Source organism: Hypanus sabinus, chromosome 28 (assembly GCF_030144855.1).
Source record: "Hypanus sabinus isolate sHypSab1 chromosome 28, sHypSab1.hap1, whole genome shotgun sequence".
NCBI classification, from domain to species: domain Eukaryota; kingdom Metazoa; phylum Chordata; class Chondrichthyes; order Myliobatiformes; family Dasyatidae; genus Hypanus; species Hypanus sabinus.
The window spans coordinates 45,971,257-45,991,106 of NC_082733.1; the positions used below are offsets into that span (position 1 = coordinate 45,971,257).

Consider the following 19,850-nt stretch of genomic DNA (forward strand, 5'->3'; position numbering starts at 1 on the left):
AATATGACCCGTCTACAACCACTCTTTGCCTTCTGTGGGAAAGCCAGTTCTGGATCTACAAAGCAATATCTCCTTGGATCCATGTGGCATAGGAATAACACTATTAGCTCACCACCAGCAACGGCTTGTAGTTCTAGTCCATTCAAATTGGGTAGTTGAATGCATCTTGTGAAACTGAGATATTCAATTTCTTTGCAGTGGAAGAACCCATTGAAAAAGAGAATGTCCAGCAGTCTGAATCAAGTCAAAGTACATAATGTCACCATATAAGACCTAGAGATTCATTTTCTTGAAGGTGTTTATAGGAAAATAAGGAAATGCAACAATTTATGAAAAACTATAAATAAAGACAAACAACCAATGTGCAAAAGGAGACAAATTGAGCAATTTTTAAAAAATGTAAATAATACTGAGAACATGAATTGTAGCGCCCATTGAAATGGAATCTATAGGTTTCTCCATTGAGGTGAGTGAAGTTATCCATGCTGGTTCAGGAGCCTGATAGTTGTAAGATAATAGCTGTTCCTGAACTTGGTAGTGTGGAATTTAAGGCTGCTGTACCTCCTCCCTAATAGTGGTATCTGCTATTTGCCAAACTGTAAATGTCCCACTCCACTGAAACAAGTCTTGTTTTAGTATCTGCAGGAGTCAGTCTGATCCTGGTGTTGGCTGGCATGCCCATTGTCAAGCCTTCAGCATCCTGTGAAATATTGCCTCACTTCCAATGTGGCCATGTGACTGGGCAGGGGTTTCCTGTGACACCGACAGGGAAGGTGTCTTTCCTGACCCACATTGTGTGGTTGTTGAACCACTTAGTTATAGTATGTCACTAGGTGACTTCCTCATGCTATGTGGTTCCCAGTTGTTGTTCCATAAGGTAGCTTCACCTTGGTTGAAGAGCTGAGCTGCTAATTTTTGGAAGCCATTGGGTTTGCTGGTGGCATCTCTCCCTGGAGACCTGCCTTTGGGCTGAGCGACTGCCATTCCTGTAAGGAGGGGAACAGAGATTCCTGTGTGTGATGGAGACTCATAGTGGGGTGAAGATGCAACTGTCGCCAGAGCTGATAGGAGGGTGTAGGATTTTCTTCACATACAAACTCTGCGTTTGTTCACCCTTCAGTTTCAGGTCTGGTGGGAAAGACACTGTGGCTTTGTCTTCTCCCACCAGCCCATGTGTTGTGCTTGGTGAACTACAGTGAACTTTCATTGTTTTATCACAGAGTGGCAGAAGCATTGAGGATTCATCCAGTTTCAACCTCAGCTCCACTGACAACCGAACTTTGATCAAGCGCATGCTAATTAAATGTGCTGATATCTCCAACCCCTGTAGACCGCTGCAATTCTATATTGAGTGGGCCGCCCGTATTTCAGAGGAGTACTTTGCTCAGGTGATGTGCTGAAGTTTTAATTTAACATTATCCCTGGTGTTTGTAAACAGTGACTGTATCAAAGTATAGTAAACTGAATAGCAGCAGTAGTTACAAGTACAAATTTTGAGCATAAAATAATAACTGGCTACATTTGAAATGTCACCTTCCTCCTTGAACAATTATTTCCTCCGCAGGTAGCTTGCCCATATTCCCAGATTCTGATTCAAACTTTTAATCCCTTTGAAGTGTGATCCTGCTTCAGGTCAACACATAGTTCTGTTTGGCAAGTCTTTTACCTGTGCAAAACAATCATGTGTCACCCAGCCCATCTCATCTGCTCTGCTGAACTGATAGTCACCTCATCCCTGAATCCTGAAGAATTTATCTCCCTACCTCTGCTTCAAAGTGTTCAGAGACTTTGCTTTCAAAGAGTCAAAAGTTTCACTTTGCCTCAGCACTCCATTTAGGTAGTGGCCATGAGTTATAGACCACTCACAAGAGGAAATCTATTTAACACATCCACTCTGGGAGTTGTCCATGACTTTTCCCATATCCTGTGGACACGTTTAGCTTTCCAACCCCTCGTTCCAATTATCACTCGGGTAAAATTTCTGCCTCTTGCTATTTAGAAAACATGACTTTAATTTTCATTTCTTAAGACATGTTGAATTAAAAGTGATCCCATAGATTAAAGATCAACACTTTTAATTATTTTTTGGTCCCTTTAAGACTGAAAATTAGGAATTCTGGTGACCAGGATGTGGCCAGCAACTGAGCCATTTCATGCTCTGTCTTTGTTCTAATGGCAGCTACACAAAACAGAATCCTCTACAGAATTGTGCAGAAGTTAGTATCAAATGATTGCTCCTTTCTCCATCACTGAATAGATGTTACAGGGTCAGCTGTTTGCTCCTTTCCCAGTCCCTGTACCTAGTGCTAATGAGGGACAGTGACTTTTAGGGCTATTTAGTGTGAAAGGTGGAGGTGCCATACTGCCTTTAGAGGAAGTGTTTATACCCCAGGCCAGAGCAATCAGAGGGGTAACAGGTTGTTAGTCCACACTGCCTTTGTTCCTCTTTGCTCACCAACCCCACCAAGCTCCAAGCAGGAAGAAAACTTATGGTCCAGAACCCACAGCCCTACCAAGCTGTGACTCTTTATGTTTGTATAACACCTTTCGTGTGCAAGATATGATGGATTAATTGATCTTTTTGATGGTCTGGTGACTTTATCAACTTCTCTCTTACAGACTGATGAGGAGAAGCAGAAAGGCCTCCCTGTGGTAATGCCTGTGTTTGACAGAAAGAGCTGCAGTATCCCCAAGTCTCAGATTTCCTTCATTGATTACTTTATAACTGATATGTTTGATGCCTGGGATGGTAAGCACTTTCATATTTCCTGAGCAGGCACTGCTGTAAGTTCAATAATTGTTTTAGCATAGCATAGTAGAAGCCCTTCAACCCACAATGTAGTGATGACCTTTTAACCTACTCCAAAATCAATCTAGCCCTTTTCTCCTACGTACCCTCCATTTTTCTATCATCCCTATGTCCATCCAAGAGTATCTTAAATATTTCTAATGTACCTGCCTCTACCACCACCTCATGCAGGGCGTTTCATGTGGCCACCACTCTGCTTGTAAAATGCCTGCCTTGACATCCCCGATTATCCCCAAGAGCATTATCCTGAAGGGGAATTGAACAGTGAAACATCCATCACATCCTTGTTTTCCCTCACTTTTTTATTCAGTTGTGGTTCATAACCAGTGGATTTTGGTTAATCGTGGCAATCATTTATTTCGGACAACTCTTGAACAAAAATGAATTGAGAAAATAACCTGTATTCCCTTTGTTTATTTGGGACAGTGCTGCTTAGTTAGGACAAGAGACTGTTGCCAAATAGTTTCTAACAAGCATCAGTCATGTGCGCTTGCGTGGCTGTTTGACAGAACACTCGTGCTTTGAGCGATCAGTTTTTAAAGTGTCAGTTTCATATGTTTGTGTTGGGGAATAATGAGCAATAAGACAATTCAGAACTGTTGCTCGATGCAGTTTTAAGCTTGAAGATGACAGAAATAGTTAAGAGTGAAAATGAAACAACTTCACAAATTCAGGTTAGGAACTATGAAGAATTTGAAGGTATCAACAGTCATTTTGAATGTTGCAATGAAAATGAAGATTTGGACGGTGAAATTATCAAAAGTATTGTACAAAGGCAGTCCATTATCTGCACTAGGTGTCTGCATTGATTTGTTCTTTTACAGTCAAACAGAAGAGTATGGCAGCATATTCTGGATGAGTTCAGCCATCAGTAACTGTTAGGAGTTAATACACAACTTTATAGTACTGTAAAGTAGTTTAGGTAGTGTCCTAAAATCTGTTCAGTATTTCACTTAAATACATAATTTGTAACTCAGTTAAATGGTAGTTTATCTTTTTATACCTTTTTAACTATTTCCTTTAAACATCAGCTAGCTGGGGCAGCTGCTTAATTAGACCAAATGGCCTGGTCCTGATGTGTCCCAATTAACCAGAATTCACTGTATTTGAAGCCTTTACAATTTTATTTCTCATTTGTTTACCCATTCTCATTCCCCTGCTAAAACACTGCATGTTGCAGGAATTCCATCCTGGGAAAATCACTTGGACAAGATCAGATTAATGTACACCACTCTGCATGTCAATAGTGTGAGTGTATACTGTGCCACAAGGATTGACACCCCATTCAACCTATTTTCATCCTCTTGGTGCATTGTTCCAGTGCAACACGACTGTGAACCTTATCTGGTACCTTCGCCAGGATGAAGGGTCTCGGCCCGAAACATCGACAGCGCTTCTCCTTATGGATGCTGCCTGGCCTGCTGTGTTCCACCAGCATTCTGTGTGTGTTGTTTGAATTTCCAGCATCTGCAGATTTCCTCATGTTTGCTCCACATTATCTCCTTGCTTTTATATTCTATTCCCCTTGAAATGAATGCCAACATTGCATTTGTTGCCTTTAACACAAATTCAACCTGTAAATTAACCTCTGGGAGTTGTGTATGAGGACTCCTAAGTCCCTCTCCACCTCTGATACTTGAATTTTCTCCACATTTAGATAATAGTCTGCACTATTGTTCCTTTTACCGCAACACATTATCATACATTTTCCAACACTGTATTCTATCTGCCACTTTTTTTGCCCACTCTTCCAAATTGTCTAAGTCCTGCTGCAATCACATTGCTTCCTCAGCACTACCTACACTTCCACCTATCTTCGTATCATCTGCAAACTTTGCCACAAGCCAACATTTCCATGATCTAAATCATTAGATAACGACCCTTGAGGAACATTACTAATCATTGGCAGCCAACCAGAGTAGACCCCCTTTATTCTCACTTGCTGCCTCCTGCCTGTCAGCCATTCCTTTATCCATTTCAGTATCTTTCCTGGTAATGTCATGGATTTTTATCTTGTTGAGCAGCCTCATGTGTGGCACCTTATCAAGTGTCTTCTGAAAATCCAAGTAAGTGACATCCACTGCCTCTCCTTTGTCCACCCTGCTTGTTACTTCCTGGAAGAGCTCTTAACAGATTTTTCAGGCAAGCTTTCCCTTTACAGAAACAATGCTGACATTGATTAGTTTTATCATTAGTCTCCAAGAACCCTGAAAATTCATCCTTAAAAATATACTCCAACGCTTTCCCAACCACTGAAGTTAGGCTAACTGGCCTAGAATTTACCTTTCTTTTATGTTCCACCCTTAAAGAGTGCAGTTCATCTTAGCTGTGTGCTGTTTGCCACTGGGCGTCCAGACATCCTTCCCTAATCTATTCCTTTCTACCTGCAGTGTTTGCTGACCTGCCCAATCTGATGCAACACCTGGGGACAAACTTTAAGTACTGGAAGTACCTGGATGAGCAGAACCTGTCTTCCGTCCGTCCTCCCCCTGATCAGTGATTGGACCAAGCGCTACCACAGCTGTTGCCATTCTGCTGCGCTCTGTGACGTTGTGACGTGACTAGACTGGGTCCTGCTAGTGAGATCAGGGGAAGCAGAGATGTATGATCCTACTCTGGCTGCCACCATGTGAAGCTCGGAACAAGAACAGAAATGGAGTGCACCTTTACAAGGCTCAGCCCTCCCTGTGCTGGCTATTTCTGCATTTGCCTCTACCTTTTGGGTCTAAAGTTGTCTGTTCACCTGCACAAGAGTTGCTCATAAAACAAGCCCATGCCACTGAGAAATGCAACATGTCATCAAAGAAATGGTGTAGGGAATGTATTGTGCTTGTTTTTCCAATCTGTAAGAAGAAGCACTCCCTCATCTCCTGAGCACTACTGATACCAATTTATAGTTTGTAAAGAAAAGAGAAAATATATATATCTAGGGATAAGTGTTTTAAAACTTTTCTCAAATGTGATAATTAATTATTATAATTTAGATAATCTGTTTATTTATTTTATTAGATGTTTAATATTTTCTATGAATTTATATAAATACTTTAAAAAAAAACCAAAGCAAACTTTCAAATAATAACATAAATTGGCCTGATTCAAAGCACTGATGTACTGGCCTCTTATTCTCCTACTGGAACTGCAAAATATTCTAGAAGCAGCCTTTCTTGGTACATGGTGTAAGAGGCTAAGCTGTCTCTTGATGGCAGTTCTTTGAACTTTGACAAGGTTAATGTTTGCCTCATAACCTTTTATAAATCAGCCTCAATTCCACAGGCCTCTGCAAGTCATTGATTTTATACCGAGATGTATCCCTGTCAGGAATCTCTCCCAGATCTGCCTTATTCATAATGTCTTAATGTGCTTCAGTCTCTTTGTGAGGAATGAACAATTTGCTTTTTATGTTTTTCACTTCTAAGGTGATGAAGCTTTTTTTTTTGAAAAGGCATATCTCAATCTGCTCAACCTTTGCTTCTGGACTCACTTTTCCCTTGCTTCTGAGCTCAGAGTATGATGGCAGCTTTGTGGTTTATTTCTGGCCAGTTGATTCATAAGCTTGCTGCCAGTGTTCCAGACTTCATCACAGATGTAATGAAACAAACCTGATAGAGGATTGTAGATGCATAATGCCCTTTAGAACAGTGAACCAACATGGAATTATGTATTTAATGTGTAATTTCTGTAACAAAGTGTACCATAGTAACAAGTGAACAGCAAATTCCCATATATCGCAATGTGATCATGAGCAGATAATCTGCCAGGGCTTGGGAGAATCCCTCTGTATGGGTCTTTACCATGCATTTGCCATACATCTCAACAACATACTCTGCAGTGCTTTGCCTCCTACAGTGTTGGTAGATCAGCCAGGGATGTGCGAATTTATAGGAGTAGATTTCCAAACTACCAGCCCTTGTTCAAGTTAAGGCAACCGGATTCCCAGCCAATATCGTGTCATTGCAAATGGGGACTGGCTTGTATGAGGTATCTTGGTCAGAATGGACCAGTTGGGCCAAAGAGCCTATTTCTGTTGCAGTTGCTGGCCCTTAGGGGTGCTCCTGAGTGCAGTCAAAGAAAGGCAACATTTTCACAGACAAATTGTGAAACTGAGTGAATACATTCTGTTGTCACTCTATGAAATCTTGGTGAAAGGCCTCAAATATCATCTCCTGGTGCACTGCTTTTTGTGTTTATTCCTCAGGTGTGTTGCTGCTACACTTGTACCTAGTGTTTCACTGCCAGGTGGGATTTGGGCACCTCCTATGCTTAGTATTCTCAGTGTGGCCAAGAGCAAGATGCCAAGATGGTGTGTTGCCTCCTGGTCCTAAACATTCTCAAGTGTGAGCAGGATCAGCTGGAAGTTGTTGTACACAATGTTACCGATAACATGGGTGGTCCTGCAATATAGGAAGTGGGGCAGAAGATTAAAATAACAGTGGTTTTGTAATCTGTAGCTAATTCCTTGTGTCAAGTTTTAGTGAGGGGAGGAACAGAAGGACAGAGCAGTTGAATGTGTGGCTGAGGAGCTGGAGCTCGAGGATTGTATTCAGGCTCTTACATCATTGGAATCCATTCTAGGGCAGAGGTGACCCCACAAGAGAGTTGTATTTGAACTCAAGGAGAACACGATACCCTTCTGGGAAAATCTACTAGTCCTACTCAAGAGTGCCGAAACACTCTTCTTCCAAATGGTCACCAGCAGGAGTGCTTATTCATCAGCTCATGGAAAGAAGCTCTTCTTGCCAAGAGACTTCACGAGGCTTGGAATCCATTTTTGGTTCTCCCAAGGTCACCCTTCCCCTGTATCCCTCTGGAGCACCAAATGGCTGGGTCTTTTAGTGACACAAGGGAGACCACATGAATATGATGGAGGCTCTTGGCACTCAGTGATTCTGCAAGGAAGCCCTTGAGGCAGTGTAATCACTTTCTATATATATCTATCTGCTCTAGGCTGGGAGCAGACTGACCTTGTCTAGTGCTGCTGTGCTGGGTCATTGACAATTGATTTATTTTGTAATTGTATTTTCTGCCTATAGTCACTGCATCAGCTCAGTGACCTTGCATAAGAATAATCAGATGACTGAATCATTGGTAATACGTACTCAGTTTTAAAAACTAAGTTTGGTGTTCTCAGTTCCTGATTTATTTTCAAACATTTTTGTGCTGTCCTCAGCTTTTCAGCCTACGTTTCCAGCAGAGTCTCCAGGGTTCCCAGCTAGAGGGTGGGGGAGAATAATTTGGTGAAGCCCTGCCAATTATAAATGGACACTGCTCTGTTACTGAGGCTGAACTTAAACTTTTATTATGTAACTCACTTTTTCAGAAGTAATCCAGCTCTTACAGCAGACTTCACTGTGGCTTTAATCGTGATCTGATCATTGTAGTTCAAAACCTGGCTCTGTAAGCCCAGCTACTTACTGACACATTAGTGGTATGGCATTACCCTTCACTCTTTGTATAGGGGTAGCTTTCAATGACAGTGCAGGATAAAGAAGAACAAATTTCACAACATTTGTCAGTGATATTAATCCTGATTCTGAGTTGGTTCCCAGCTAAAGAATGATTTGATTCAATGGCGAATAAGCTCTGATGGCTCATTGTGTTCCTGAAGTTCCATCAGCCTAATTTTCACAATCAACCTCAAAGCCTGAGGTCCTGGTGCAGGTGAAGTATTTGGAGCAAACACTTGCCCCATTCACCCAGCTGCGGTGCTAAGAGTTTTAAAACTGGTTAACAGAATCAAAAAAAATTTGGAGTCAAGAATGACTAATGCCAGGATAGTATAGGGATGCTTGGGGCCCCAAGGTGAAATTGGGTCTCCTTTACTTGCTCCATTGTCTCCCAGTTGCAAAATTGACTCCAGTTGCTACCAAATGAGTTGGGATTTGGGGAACTGTTTTAACAGTCAGAATCCTCGATTAAAGATGCACTTCATATAAATGTGAAGTGTTTTAATAAGGCAAACCAGGATAGCACTCACAAAATGTGTGGTAGAATAGAGAGCTGGGTGTGTAAATATATTGATCTTTGAAGGGGGTGATGGGAAGAAGGCATTTAGCATGTAATAAGGATATTGAGTACAGTAGTTTGAATGTGATGTTACAATTTTACAAGATATTGGTGAGCCACATTTAGAGCATCGTGCAGTTCTGGTCATCCTGCTGCTATAAGGAAGGATGTCCTTAAACCGAAGAGGGTGCAAAAAAATAATTTGAAGCTGTTACAGGGACTGGAGGGTTTGATGTATAGGCTGGACTGTTCCCTGTAGAGGAGGTTGAGGGGGTGACCTTGTAAAAGACCATAAAACATAGGAACAGAATTATAGACAATAGGTGCAGAAGTAGACCATTCGGCCCCTCGAGTCTGCACCACCATTCTGAGATCATGGCTGATCATTCACTATCAATACCCAGTCCCTGCCTTGTCCCCATATCCCTTGATTTCCCTATCCATCAGATATCTATCTAGCTCCTTCTTGAAAGCATCCAGAGAATTGGCCTCCACTGTCTTCTGAGGTAGTGCATTCCACACCTCCACAACTCTCTGGGAGAAGAAGCTCTTCCTCAACTCTGTTTTAAATAACTGACCTCTTATTCTCAATCCATGCCCTCTGGTACTGGAATTAGGTGAAACCCAACCTTCTGTGCCAACTCCCTGTGCCTAAAGAAAAGGACAATCTCACAGTAGTTTGGTGAACTCGGGGAGGGGAATATTATGATAGATTTTTAAAATGCCGTAACTTTCCAAAGCAAAACAAGGGTTGACAAAATTCTGAAAGTGCTGCGAAAAGGTAAAGAGGAGTTGACAGACGTTTGCATTGAAGAAGGAAAGTTTCCCCATGTTGTAGTCCAGGAGAATTCCGATTCTGGTTGGAGTGACAGTGATTCTCAGGTCTGGAGTCCATCCTTTGTGAAGGAATTCAAATTTACTCCTGCAGAGTGAAAATAGCAAGAGCTATCACAGGTGTGGCTGCTAGTCACTCACACTGTGCATGCCCCGCCCCTGCTCACTTGCACCCAGCTGTTCCCCCCCCACCACCCCACAGGTACGTACAATGAACAGAAGCTGCAGAGATCAATCCTTACACCTGCTTTTGCTGTAAATGGGAATGGAGAAGCTTAGAGTGAAGATTGGAGTTACTGCTGTGTGGAGACTGTTCAAACGTAATGTAATTTACTCCTCACGACAGTTAAGCCATGCAGTGATCAAGTAAGCAGGCCAATGTGGTACTCTTGAGACCACCTCCTCTGGCGGTCAGTTGACAGGAGAGGATATAGAATGACTGAGCCTCAGCCACAGCTGATGTAAATGGAGGGGAGGCAGCTGGGTGGTTAGAGTCCTCTCCTTTGTTTGCATTGCCTGGGGTAGTAACTTTGATGCTCACTGCAGCCCTGAAACCACTTTTCCAGTTTATGTGGTCAGAGCCAGGTGTTCCCAGCTGTCGATGAAAGAGTTTGAGGGGCACTGGAAGAAAAGTGATTTTGTGCTTTATGCTACTGGTGTGTTTGGAGGATGCTGTAGTGTGGGTATTGTTGGGCTATCTCTAACTTGTTAGTATTCTTGAGATGCAGCAGAGTGGGGATTACAGCTGCTCAGTAGATCAGCACCTGGCTGGTGGGTTTGACATTCTCGAACCCTCTTTTCCTCATTTGGCCATGGTGGAATTATCATCAATATTTATCGTGAGGTGATGGTTACTGAGATTTTGGAAGTGTTGACCGTGTTGACCGGGCCTTGCTATGGGTAAAGGTTGTTAAGTTTGGACCATTCTCTTGAATACTTTAGTGAAGTAGGTCAAACATTCCTTCAAAACAGGTTCTGGAGGGAATACTTCATAGCTCACTGTTTAAACCAGATTTTCCCCAAATTTTTCCATTGGTCCTGCTGCTTCCTACACCCTCCACCACCCAACTCTGAAGGGTTTGTTCTTCTGCTCACCCCAACCCTATGTTCTCGTATAAAAATGGCTTAGAAATATAAATACCACTTGTTTTGCAGCAAAGCTACTGCTGAGGCGAATGTGAGAGCAGGCCAGGATGAAAGCACTGAGGCGTATCTGCTTCCAGTTACAGGGCAGAAGCCTGAGATGGCGAATAGGAATGGGTGTCATGAGTGGGCATCCTGCCTCTGAGCTGAGTGATGTGATGTTCACAGCTTACCTGGATGGGGTGCGGATGTGCCTCATACACCAGGAAGTAAGGTTGGAGCCCAAATGACTGTCCCGTGGCATGTCTGTGGAGGCCACGCCAATCCTGTACTCCATGTCCTCATCCACCTCCACCTCCCAGTAATGTCGTCCTCGAACTGGTACCAATTGTGCCATGACAGTGGCAGCACTGAGAATGAGCAGAGAGATGTCAGGAGCTCACATCTGTCCACAGCTGTGGAGCCCAGTACTGCCTCACTAGACAGTGAAGTTCATAGAAACCTTATGAATTCCATAGAAGCAGCTGTTCACATCCCTGAGCAATGATACCCTGTCCATGCCCAGCACCATGAGTACAGTTTCACATGTCCACACAGTGTGTCACACCAAACTCCATCTACCAGTCTCCTACCCAGACCCTCCATCCCAATACACTTCCTAAATAGGTCTATCCTACTTCAGTCTGTCCACCTGTCTCCTCTCTGCATCCCTCCTGCCACAGTCTACATCTGGATGTAGCTTGAAATTTGATAGGGAGAAAGTAGTCTGATGTAGCAGTATTTCAGTGGAGCAAGGGAAATTACAGTGGTATGAGAGAGGAGTTGGCCAAAGTAACTTGGAAGGAGCTGCTGGCAGGGATGACAGCAGAGCAGCAGTGGCGTGAGTTTCTGGGGGAAAATGAGGAAGGTGCAGGACAAATTATACCAAAACAAAAGAAATATACTCAAATGGAAAAACAGTACAACCATGGCAGCTGACAAGGGAAGTCAAAGCTAATGTAAAAGCAAAAAAAGAGGACATACAACAAACCAAGAAGTAGCAGGAAGATAGAAGACTGGGAAGCTTTTAAAAACCTGGAGAGAGCAACTAAAAGAATCATGAAGAGGGAAAAGATGAAATACAAGAGCAAGCTAACAATATCAACGTGGATAATAAAAGCCTTTTCAAGTATGTATAAATTAAGAGAGAGATGAGAGCGGATATAGGACCGCTAGAAAGTGAGAGATAAAATAACAGGAGACAAGGGGATGGTAGATGAATTCAATTAGTATTTTGCATCAGTATTCACTGTGGTAGACACCAGCAATGTGCCAGATGTTGTAGTGTGTGAAGGAAGAGATGTGATTGCTGTTGCTATTATAAGGGAGAAGGTGCTCAAAAAAGGTGAAAGACCTAAGGGTACATAAGTCACTCAAATCAGATGAACTGCACCCTGGGGTTCTGAAAGAGGTAGCATTAGAGATTGTGGTGGCTTTAGCAATGATCTTTTCAAAAATTATTGGACTCTGGCATGGTGCCAGAAGACTGGAAAATTGCAAATGGCAGTCCACTTTTTAAGAAAGGAGGAAGGCTGCAGAAAGGAAATTATACACCAGCTAGCCTGACCTCAGTGGTTGGGAAGTTGTTGGAATCAATTGTTAAGGATGAGGTTATGGAATATTTGGTGACACAGGACAAGATAGGACAAAGTCAGCATGGTTTTCTTTAGGGAAAATCCTGCCTGATGAGCCTGTTGGAATTCTTTGAAGATGTTACAAGTAGTGTAGATAAAAGGGATGCAGTGGATGTTGCATATTTAGACTTTCAGAAGGCCTTTGACAAGGTGCCACACTTGAGGATGCTTACAAAGTTAAGAGCCCATGGTATTACAGGAAAGTTACTGGCATGGTTAAAGTATTGGCTGATTGGTAGGAGGCAGTATGTGGGAATAAAAGGATTCTTTTCTGGATGGCTGCCAGTGACTAATGGTGTTCCACAGGAGTCAATGTTGGGACCACTTTTTTTGAATATAAATGATTTAGATGATGAAATAGATGGCTTTATTGCCAAATTTGCAGATGATAGGAAGATTGGTGGAGGGGCAGGTAGTGTTGAAGAAACAGGTAGGCTGCAGCAGGACTTAGACAAATCAGGAGAAAGGGCAAGAAAGTGGCAAATGAAATACAATGTTGGAAAATGAATGGTCATGCACTTTGGTAGTAGAAATAAATATGCGGACTATTTTCTAAGTGGGAGAAAATCAAAAAATCTGAGGTGCAAAGGGGCTTGGGAGTCATTGCGCAGAACACCCTAAAGGTTAATTTGCAGGTTGAGTCAGTGGTGAGGAAGCCAATTACAATGTTAGCATTCATTTCAAGAGGTCTTGAATACAAGAGAAGGGATGTGATGCTGAGGCTTTATAAGGTACTGGTGAGGCCTCACTTTGAGTATTGTGAATAGTTTGGGTCTCCTTATTTAAGAAAAGGTGCGCTGGTGTTGGAGAGGGTCCAGAGGAGGTTCACAATGATGATTCTGGGAATGAAAGGGCTATCCTATGAGGAAGGTTTAATGGCTCTGGGTGTATACTCATTGGAATTTAGAAGGATGAGAGGGGATTTCATTGAAAACTCAAAGAAAGGTGGATGTCATAAACTTGGATTTCCAGAAGGTTTTCAATAAGGTGCCGCACAAGAGACTTAAAAGATACAGATGTATGGAGTCGGAGGAAGTGTATTGGCATGGATAGTGGATTGGTTAACCAAAAGAAGGCAGAGAGTTGATATAAATGGGTGTTTCTCTGGTTGGCAGTCAGTGGTGAGTGGGGTGCCACAGGAGTCGGTGCTGGGCCTGCTGCTGTTTATCATCTACATTGATGATTTGGAAGAGGGGACTGAGTGTAGCGTAGCAAAATTTGGTGATGACACTAAACTGAGTGGAAAAGCAAATTGTACAGAGGATGTGGAGATTCTGCAGAGGGATATAGATAGGTTACGTGAGTGAGCCAAGGTCTGGCAGATGGAATACAATGTTGGTAAATGCCAGATCATCCACTTTGGAAGGAATAATAGAAGAGCACATTATTATTTAAATGGTGAAAGATTGCAGCATGCTGTTGTGCAAAGGGACTTGGGAGTGCTTGTGCATGAATTGCAAAATGTTGGCTTGCAGGTACAGCAGGTTATTAAGGCAAACGGAATGTTGGCCTTCATTGCTAGAGGGATTGAACTCAAGAGCAGGGAGGTCATGCTGCAACTATACAGGGTACTGGTGAGGCCACATCTAGAGTAATGTGTGCAGTTCTGGTCTCCGTACCTGAGGAAGGATATACTGGCTTTGGAGGCAATGCAGAGGAGGTTCACCGGGTTGATTCCAGGGATGAAGGGGTTAACCCATGAGGAGAGATTGAGTCGCTGGGGACTATACTCGCTGGAGTTCAGAAGAATGAGAGGGGATCTTACAGAAATATACAAAATTTTGAAAGGGATAGACAAGATAGAAGTAGGAAAGTTGTTTCCATTGGTAGGTGAGACTAGAACTAGGGGACATTGCCTCAAGGTTCAGAGGGGAAGATTTGGGATGCAGATGAGGAGAAACTATTTTTCCCAGAGAGTGGTGAATCTGTGGAATTCTCTGCCCAGGGAAGCAGTTGAGGCTTTCTCACTAAATATATTTAACAAACAGATAGGTTTTTACATAGTAAGGGAATTGAGAGTTATAGGGAAAAGGCAGGTAGATGGAGCTGAGTTTATGGACAGATCAGCCATGATCCTATTGAATGGCGGGGCAGGCTCGATGGGCTGGATGGCCTACTCCTGCTCCTATTTCTTATGTTCTTATGTAAACATAGAAAGGCCTAGTCAGAGTAGATCTGGAAAGGGTTTCCCATGGTGGGGGAGTCTAGGACAAGAGGTCACAGCCTCAGGATAGAGGAATCTCCATTTAAAACAGATGTGGAGAAACTTCTTTCAGCAGAGGGTGGTGAATTTGTGGAACTTGTTACCACAGGTAGCTGTGGAGGCCAGGTCGTTGGGTGTATTTAAGGCAGAGATTGATAGGTTCTTGATTGGACATGGCATCAAAGATTATGGGGAAATGGCTGGGGAATGGTGTTGAGAAGGGGAAAAAGATCAGCCCTGATTGAATGGCGAAACAGACTCAATGAGCCAAGTGGCCTAATTCTGCTCGTATGTCTTATGGCCATATTCTAGTCCTCTCGAAATGAATGCAACCATCACATTTGCTTTCCTCACCACTGACTCAACCTGCAAGCTAACCTTTAGGGAATATTGCATGAGGACTCCCAAGTCCCTCTGCGCATCTGGTTTTTGAATTTTCACTCCATTTTGATTTGGAGCAAGAAGGCTGCAAGTGAACGACTGATTTTTCAGAGCAAAGGGGTTTTTTTTACTACTCGGGTAAAAGAGGCGAGACTGCGCAGACACGTGACATCAGCCAGTAGCGCGCAAAAAGTTTAAAAAGAAGACTGGCATATCTAGCGGGCAGCGGACTGAGAGGCAGCAGGGTGCTAGGGCTTTGGCTCAACAGGCTTAGGTGGTAACTGGTCGAGGCGAGGTCGGTTTACCTGTGTTAGTTGCGGAAAGGAGGTAGTATGTGTGTGAGGCCAGTTTTCTGTGCTCGGTGTCAGATGTGGGGGGTCCTGGAGTCTCTCAGCTTCCCAGACGGCCATATCTGCACCAGGTGTGTCGAGCTGCAGCTCTTGAGGGACTGAGTTAGGGAACTGGAGCTTCACCTGGTCAGGGAGAGTGAGGAGGTGATAGAGAGGAGTTACAGGTAGGTGGTCACACCAGGGCCACGGGAGACAGACAGGTGGATCACAGTCAGGAGGGGGAAGGGGAAGAGTCAGGTATTAGATAGTACCCCTGTGGCTGTACCCTTTTTTTAAATTAGTTTTTTAATACATTTTCTACATGTGGCTGTACCCTTTGACAATAAGTACTCCAATTTGAGTACTGTTGGGGGGACAGCCTACCTGGGGGAAGCGACAGTGGCCATGCGGCTCAGAAGGGTAGGGAAGGGAAGAGGAAGGCAGTAGTGATATAACCATATAACATATAACCAGATAACAATCACAGCATGGATACAGGCCATCTCGGCCCTCCTAGTCCGTGCCAAACTCTTAATCTCACCTAGTCCCACCTACCCGCACTCAGCCCATAACCCTTCACTCCTTTCCTGTCCATATACCTATCCAATTTTACCTTAAATGACACAACTAAACTGGCCTCTACTACTCCTACAGGAAGCTCATTCCACACAGCTATCACTCTCTGAGTAAAGAAATATCCCCTCGAATTTCCCTTAAACTTCTGCCCCCTAACTCTCAAATCATGTGCTCTCGTTTGAATCTCCCCTACTCTCAATGGAAACAGCCTATTCACGTCAACTCTATCTATCCGTCTCAAAATTTTAAATACCTCGATCAAATCCCCCCTCAACCTTCTACACTCCAATGAATAGAGACCAAACTTGTTCAACCTTTCTCTGTAACTTAAGTGCTGAAACCCGGGTAACATCCTAGTAAATCGTCTCTGCACTCTCTCTAATTTATTGATATCTTTCCTATAATTTGGTGACCAGAACTGCACACAATATTCCAAATTTGGCCTTACCAATGCCTTGTACAATTTTAACATTACATCCCAACTTCTGTACTCAATGCTTTGATTTATAAAGGCCAGCGTTCCAAAAGCCTTCTTCACCACCCTATCTACATGAGACTCCACCTTCAGGGAACTATGCACTGTTATTCCTAGATCTCTCTGTTCCTCTGCATTCCTCAATGCCCTACTATTTACCCTGTATGTTCTATTTGGATTATTCCTGCCAAAATGTAGAACCTCAAACTTCTCAACATTAAACTCCATCTGCCAACGTTCAGCCCATTCTTCTAACCGGCATAAATCTCCCTGCAAGCTTTGAAAACCCACCTCATTATCCACAACACCTCCTACCTTAGTATCATCAGCATACTTACTAATCCAATTTACCACCCCATCATCCAGATTATTTATGTATATTACAAACAACATTGGGCCCAAAACAGATCCCTGAGGTACCCCGCTAGTCACCGGCCTCCATCCCGATAAACAATTATCCACCACTACTCTCTGGCATCTCCCATCTAGCCACTGTTGAATCCATTTTATTACTCCAGCATTAATACCTAACGACTGAACCTTCTTAACTAACCTTCCATGTGGAACTTTGTCAAAGGCTTTGCTGAAGTCCATATAGACTACGTCCACTGCCTTACCCTCGTCAACATTCCTTGTAACTTCTTCAAAAATTCAATAAGGTTTGTCAAACATGACCTTCCACGCACAAATCTATGCTGGCTATTCCTAATCAGATCCTGTCTATCCAGATAATTATTAATACTATCTCTAAGAATACTTTCCATCAATTTACCCACCACTGATGTCAAACTGACAGGTCTATAATTGCTAGGCTTCCTTCTAGAACCTTTTTTAAACAATGGAACCAGATGAGCAATACACCAATCCTCCGGCACAATCCCCGTTTCTAATGACATCTTAAAGATCTCCGTCAGAGCTCCTGCTATTTCTACACAAACTTCCCTCAAGGTCCTGGGGAATATCCTGTCAGGACCTGGAGATTTATCCACTTTTAAACTTCTTAAAAGTGCCAGTACTTCCACCTCTTTCATTGTCATAGGTTCCATAACTTCCTTACTTGTTTCCCACACCTTACACAATTCAGTATCCTACTCCTTAGTGAATACCGAAGAGAAGAAATCGTTCAAAATCTCTCCCATCTCCCTCGGCTCCACAAATAGCTGACCACTCTGATTCTCTAAGGGGCCAATTTTATCCCTCACTATCCTCTTGCTTTTAATATAACTGTAGAAACCTTTCGGATTTACTTTCACCTTATTTGCCAAACCAACCTCGTATCTTCTTTTAGCTTTTCTAATCTCTTTCTTAAGATTCCTTTTACATTCTTTATATTCCTCGAGCAATTCCTTTACTCCATGCTGCCTATATCTATTGTAGACATCCCTCTTTTTCCGAACCAAATTTCTAATATCTCTTGAAAACCATGGTGCTTTCAAACCTTTAACCTTTCCTTTCAACCTAACAGGAACATAAAGATTCTGTATCCTCATAATTTCACCCTTAAATGACTTCCATTTCTCTATTACATCCTTCCCATGAAACAACTTGACCCAATCCACTCTCTCTAATTCCCTTTGCATCTCCTCAAAGTTAGCCTTTCTCCAATCAAAAATCTCAACTCTAGGTCCTGTCCTGTCCTTCTCCATAATTATATTGAAGCTCACTGGACCCAAAGTGCTCCCCAACACATACATCTGTCAGCTGACCTATCGCATTCCCTAACAGGAGATCCAACACTGCCCCATCTCTAGTCCGTACTTCTATGTATTGTTGCAAAAAACTATCCTGCACACATTTCACAAACTCTAAACCATCCAGCCCTTTTACAGAATGAGCTTCCCAGTCTACGTGTGGAAAATTAAAATCTCCCACAATCACCACCTTGTGTTTACTACAAATATCTGCTATCTCCTTACACATTTGCTCTTCCAACTCACGCTCCCCATTAGGTGGCCTATAATACACTCCTGTCAGTGTTACTACACCTTTCCCATTCCTCAACTCCACCCAAATAGCCTCCCTAGAGGAGCTCTCTAATCTATCCTTCCAAAGTGCCGCCATAAGATTTTCTCGGACAAGCAATGCAACATCTCCTCCTCTGGCCCCTCCTACTCTATCACACCTGAAGCAACTAAATCCAGGAATATTTAGTTGCCAATCACACCCTTCCTGCAACCATGTTTCACTAATAGCTACAACATCATAATTCCAGGTATCAATCCATGCTTTAAGCTCATCCACCTTTCTTACAATGGTCCTAGCATTAAAATAGATACATTTAAGATACTCTCCACCTCCTCCTCTCTTTTCATCCCTAACAATGCATTCAAATTTATTATCCTTTTCTTCTCCCCTACATCTTCGGGCTGAGCGCATCCCTTCTCCATCACCTGCCTTTCCTCCCTCACACACTGTCTACTTACTTGCTCTACTGGTGAACTAACCTCCTCTCCCATAGTTTCCTCAAATTGATTCCCGCCCCCCCCCATCTTACTAGTTTAAAGTCTGCCCTGTAGCCCTAGTAAACCTCCCCGCTAGGATATTGGTCCCCCCCAGGATTCAAGTGTAACCCGTCCTTCTTGACAGGTCACGCCTGCCCCAGAAGAGGTCCCAATGATCCAGAAACTTGAATCCCTGACCCTTGCTCCAATCCCACAGCCACGCATTCATCCTCCACCTAATTCCATTTCTACTCTCACTGTCGCGTGGCACAGGCAGTAATCCCGAGATTACTACCTTTGCGCTCCTTCTTCTTAACTGCCTTCCTAACTCCCTATACTCTCGTTTCAGGACCTCTTCCCCTTTCCTACCTATGTCATTGGTACCTACGTGTACCTCGACCTCTGGCTCCTCACCCTCCCATTTCAGGATATCTTGGACGCGATCAGAAACGTCCCGAACCCTGGCACCAGGGAGGCAAATTACCATCCGGGACTCCCGATCACCTCCAAGTAACTGCCTGTCTGAACCCCTGACTATCGAGTCCCCTATTACTATGGTCCTCTTTCTTCTATCCCTACCCTTCTGAGCTACAGGGCTGTCCTCTGTGCCGGAGTCCCGGCCACTGTCACTTCCACCAGGTAGGCTGTCCCCACCAACGGTACTCAAACAGGAGTACTTATTGTCAAGGGGTACAGCCGCTGGGGTACTCTCTAGTACCTGCCTCTTCCCCTTCCTGACCGTGACCCACCTATCTGCCTCCCATGGCCCCAGAGTGACCACCTGCCTGTAACTCCTCTCAATCAGCTCACTCTCCCTGACCAGGCGAAAGTCATCGAGCTGCAGCTCCAGTTCCCTAACTCGGTCCCTCAGGAGCTGCAGTTCGGTGCACCTGGCACAGATGTGGACGTCCGGGAGGCTCGGAGACTCCAGGACCTCCCACATCCGACACCGAGAACAACAAGCTGCCCTCACACTCATACTTCCCAAATAACTGACAATAACAAGAACTAAAAGATAAGCCTACTGTGCCCTCTTCTGCCTA

At 43.5% G+C, this 19,850-nt stretch overlaps 2 protein-coding genes across 4 annotated transcripts in view; one reads left to right on the top strand and one right to left on the bottom strand.

Moving 5' to 3' along the window:
• pde8a (phosphodiesterase 8A) overlaps window positions 1–5,777 on the top strand; it is a 143,828-nt gene extending 138,051 nt beyond the window's left edge. Inside the window, exons 19-21 of one of the 3 annotated variants that reach the window (XM_059953143.1) lie at window positions 1,221–1,388; window positions 2,620–2,749; window positions 5,200–5,777. In XM_059953143.1, coding sequence (XP_059809126.1) covers window positions 1,221–1,388; window positions 2,620–2,749; window positions 5,200–5,309 — 408 coding nt within the window. In that variant the 3' untranslated portion in view covers window positions 5,310–5,777. Of the gene's footprint in view, window positions 1–1,220; window positions 1,389–2,619; window positions 2,750–5,199 lie in introns of those variants that run through there. The other 2 variants (XM_059953142.1, XR_009508444.1) reach the window with 2 other exon arrangements.
• A 268-nt stretch (window positions 5,778–6,045) lies between these two features.
• LOC132382685 (fibronectin type III and SPRY domain-containing protein 2) overlaps window positions 6,046–19,850 on the bottom strand; it is a 64,724-nt gene continuing 50,919 nt past the window's right edge. The window contains exons 14-15 of the mRNA XM_059953150.1: window positions 10,963–11,139; window positions 6,046–9,734 (exon numbers count right to left, since the gene is read on the bottom strand). Coding sequence (XP_059809133.1) covers window positions 9,482–9,734; window positions 10,963–11,139 — 430 coding nt within the window. The 3' untranslated portion in view covers window positions 6,046–9,481. The remainder of the gene's footprint in view (window positions 9,735–10,962; window positions 11,140–19,850) is intronic.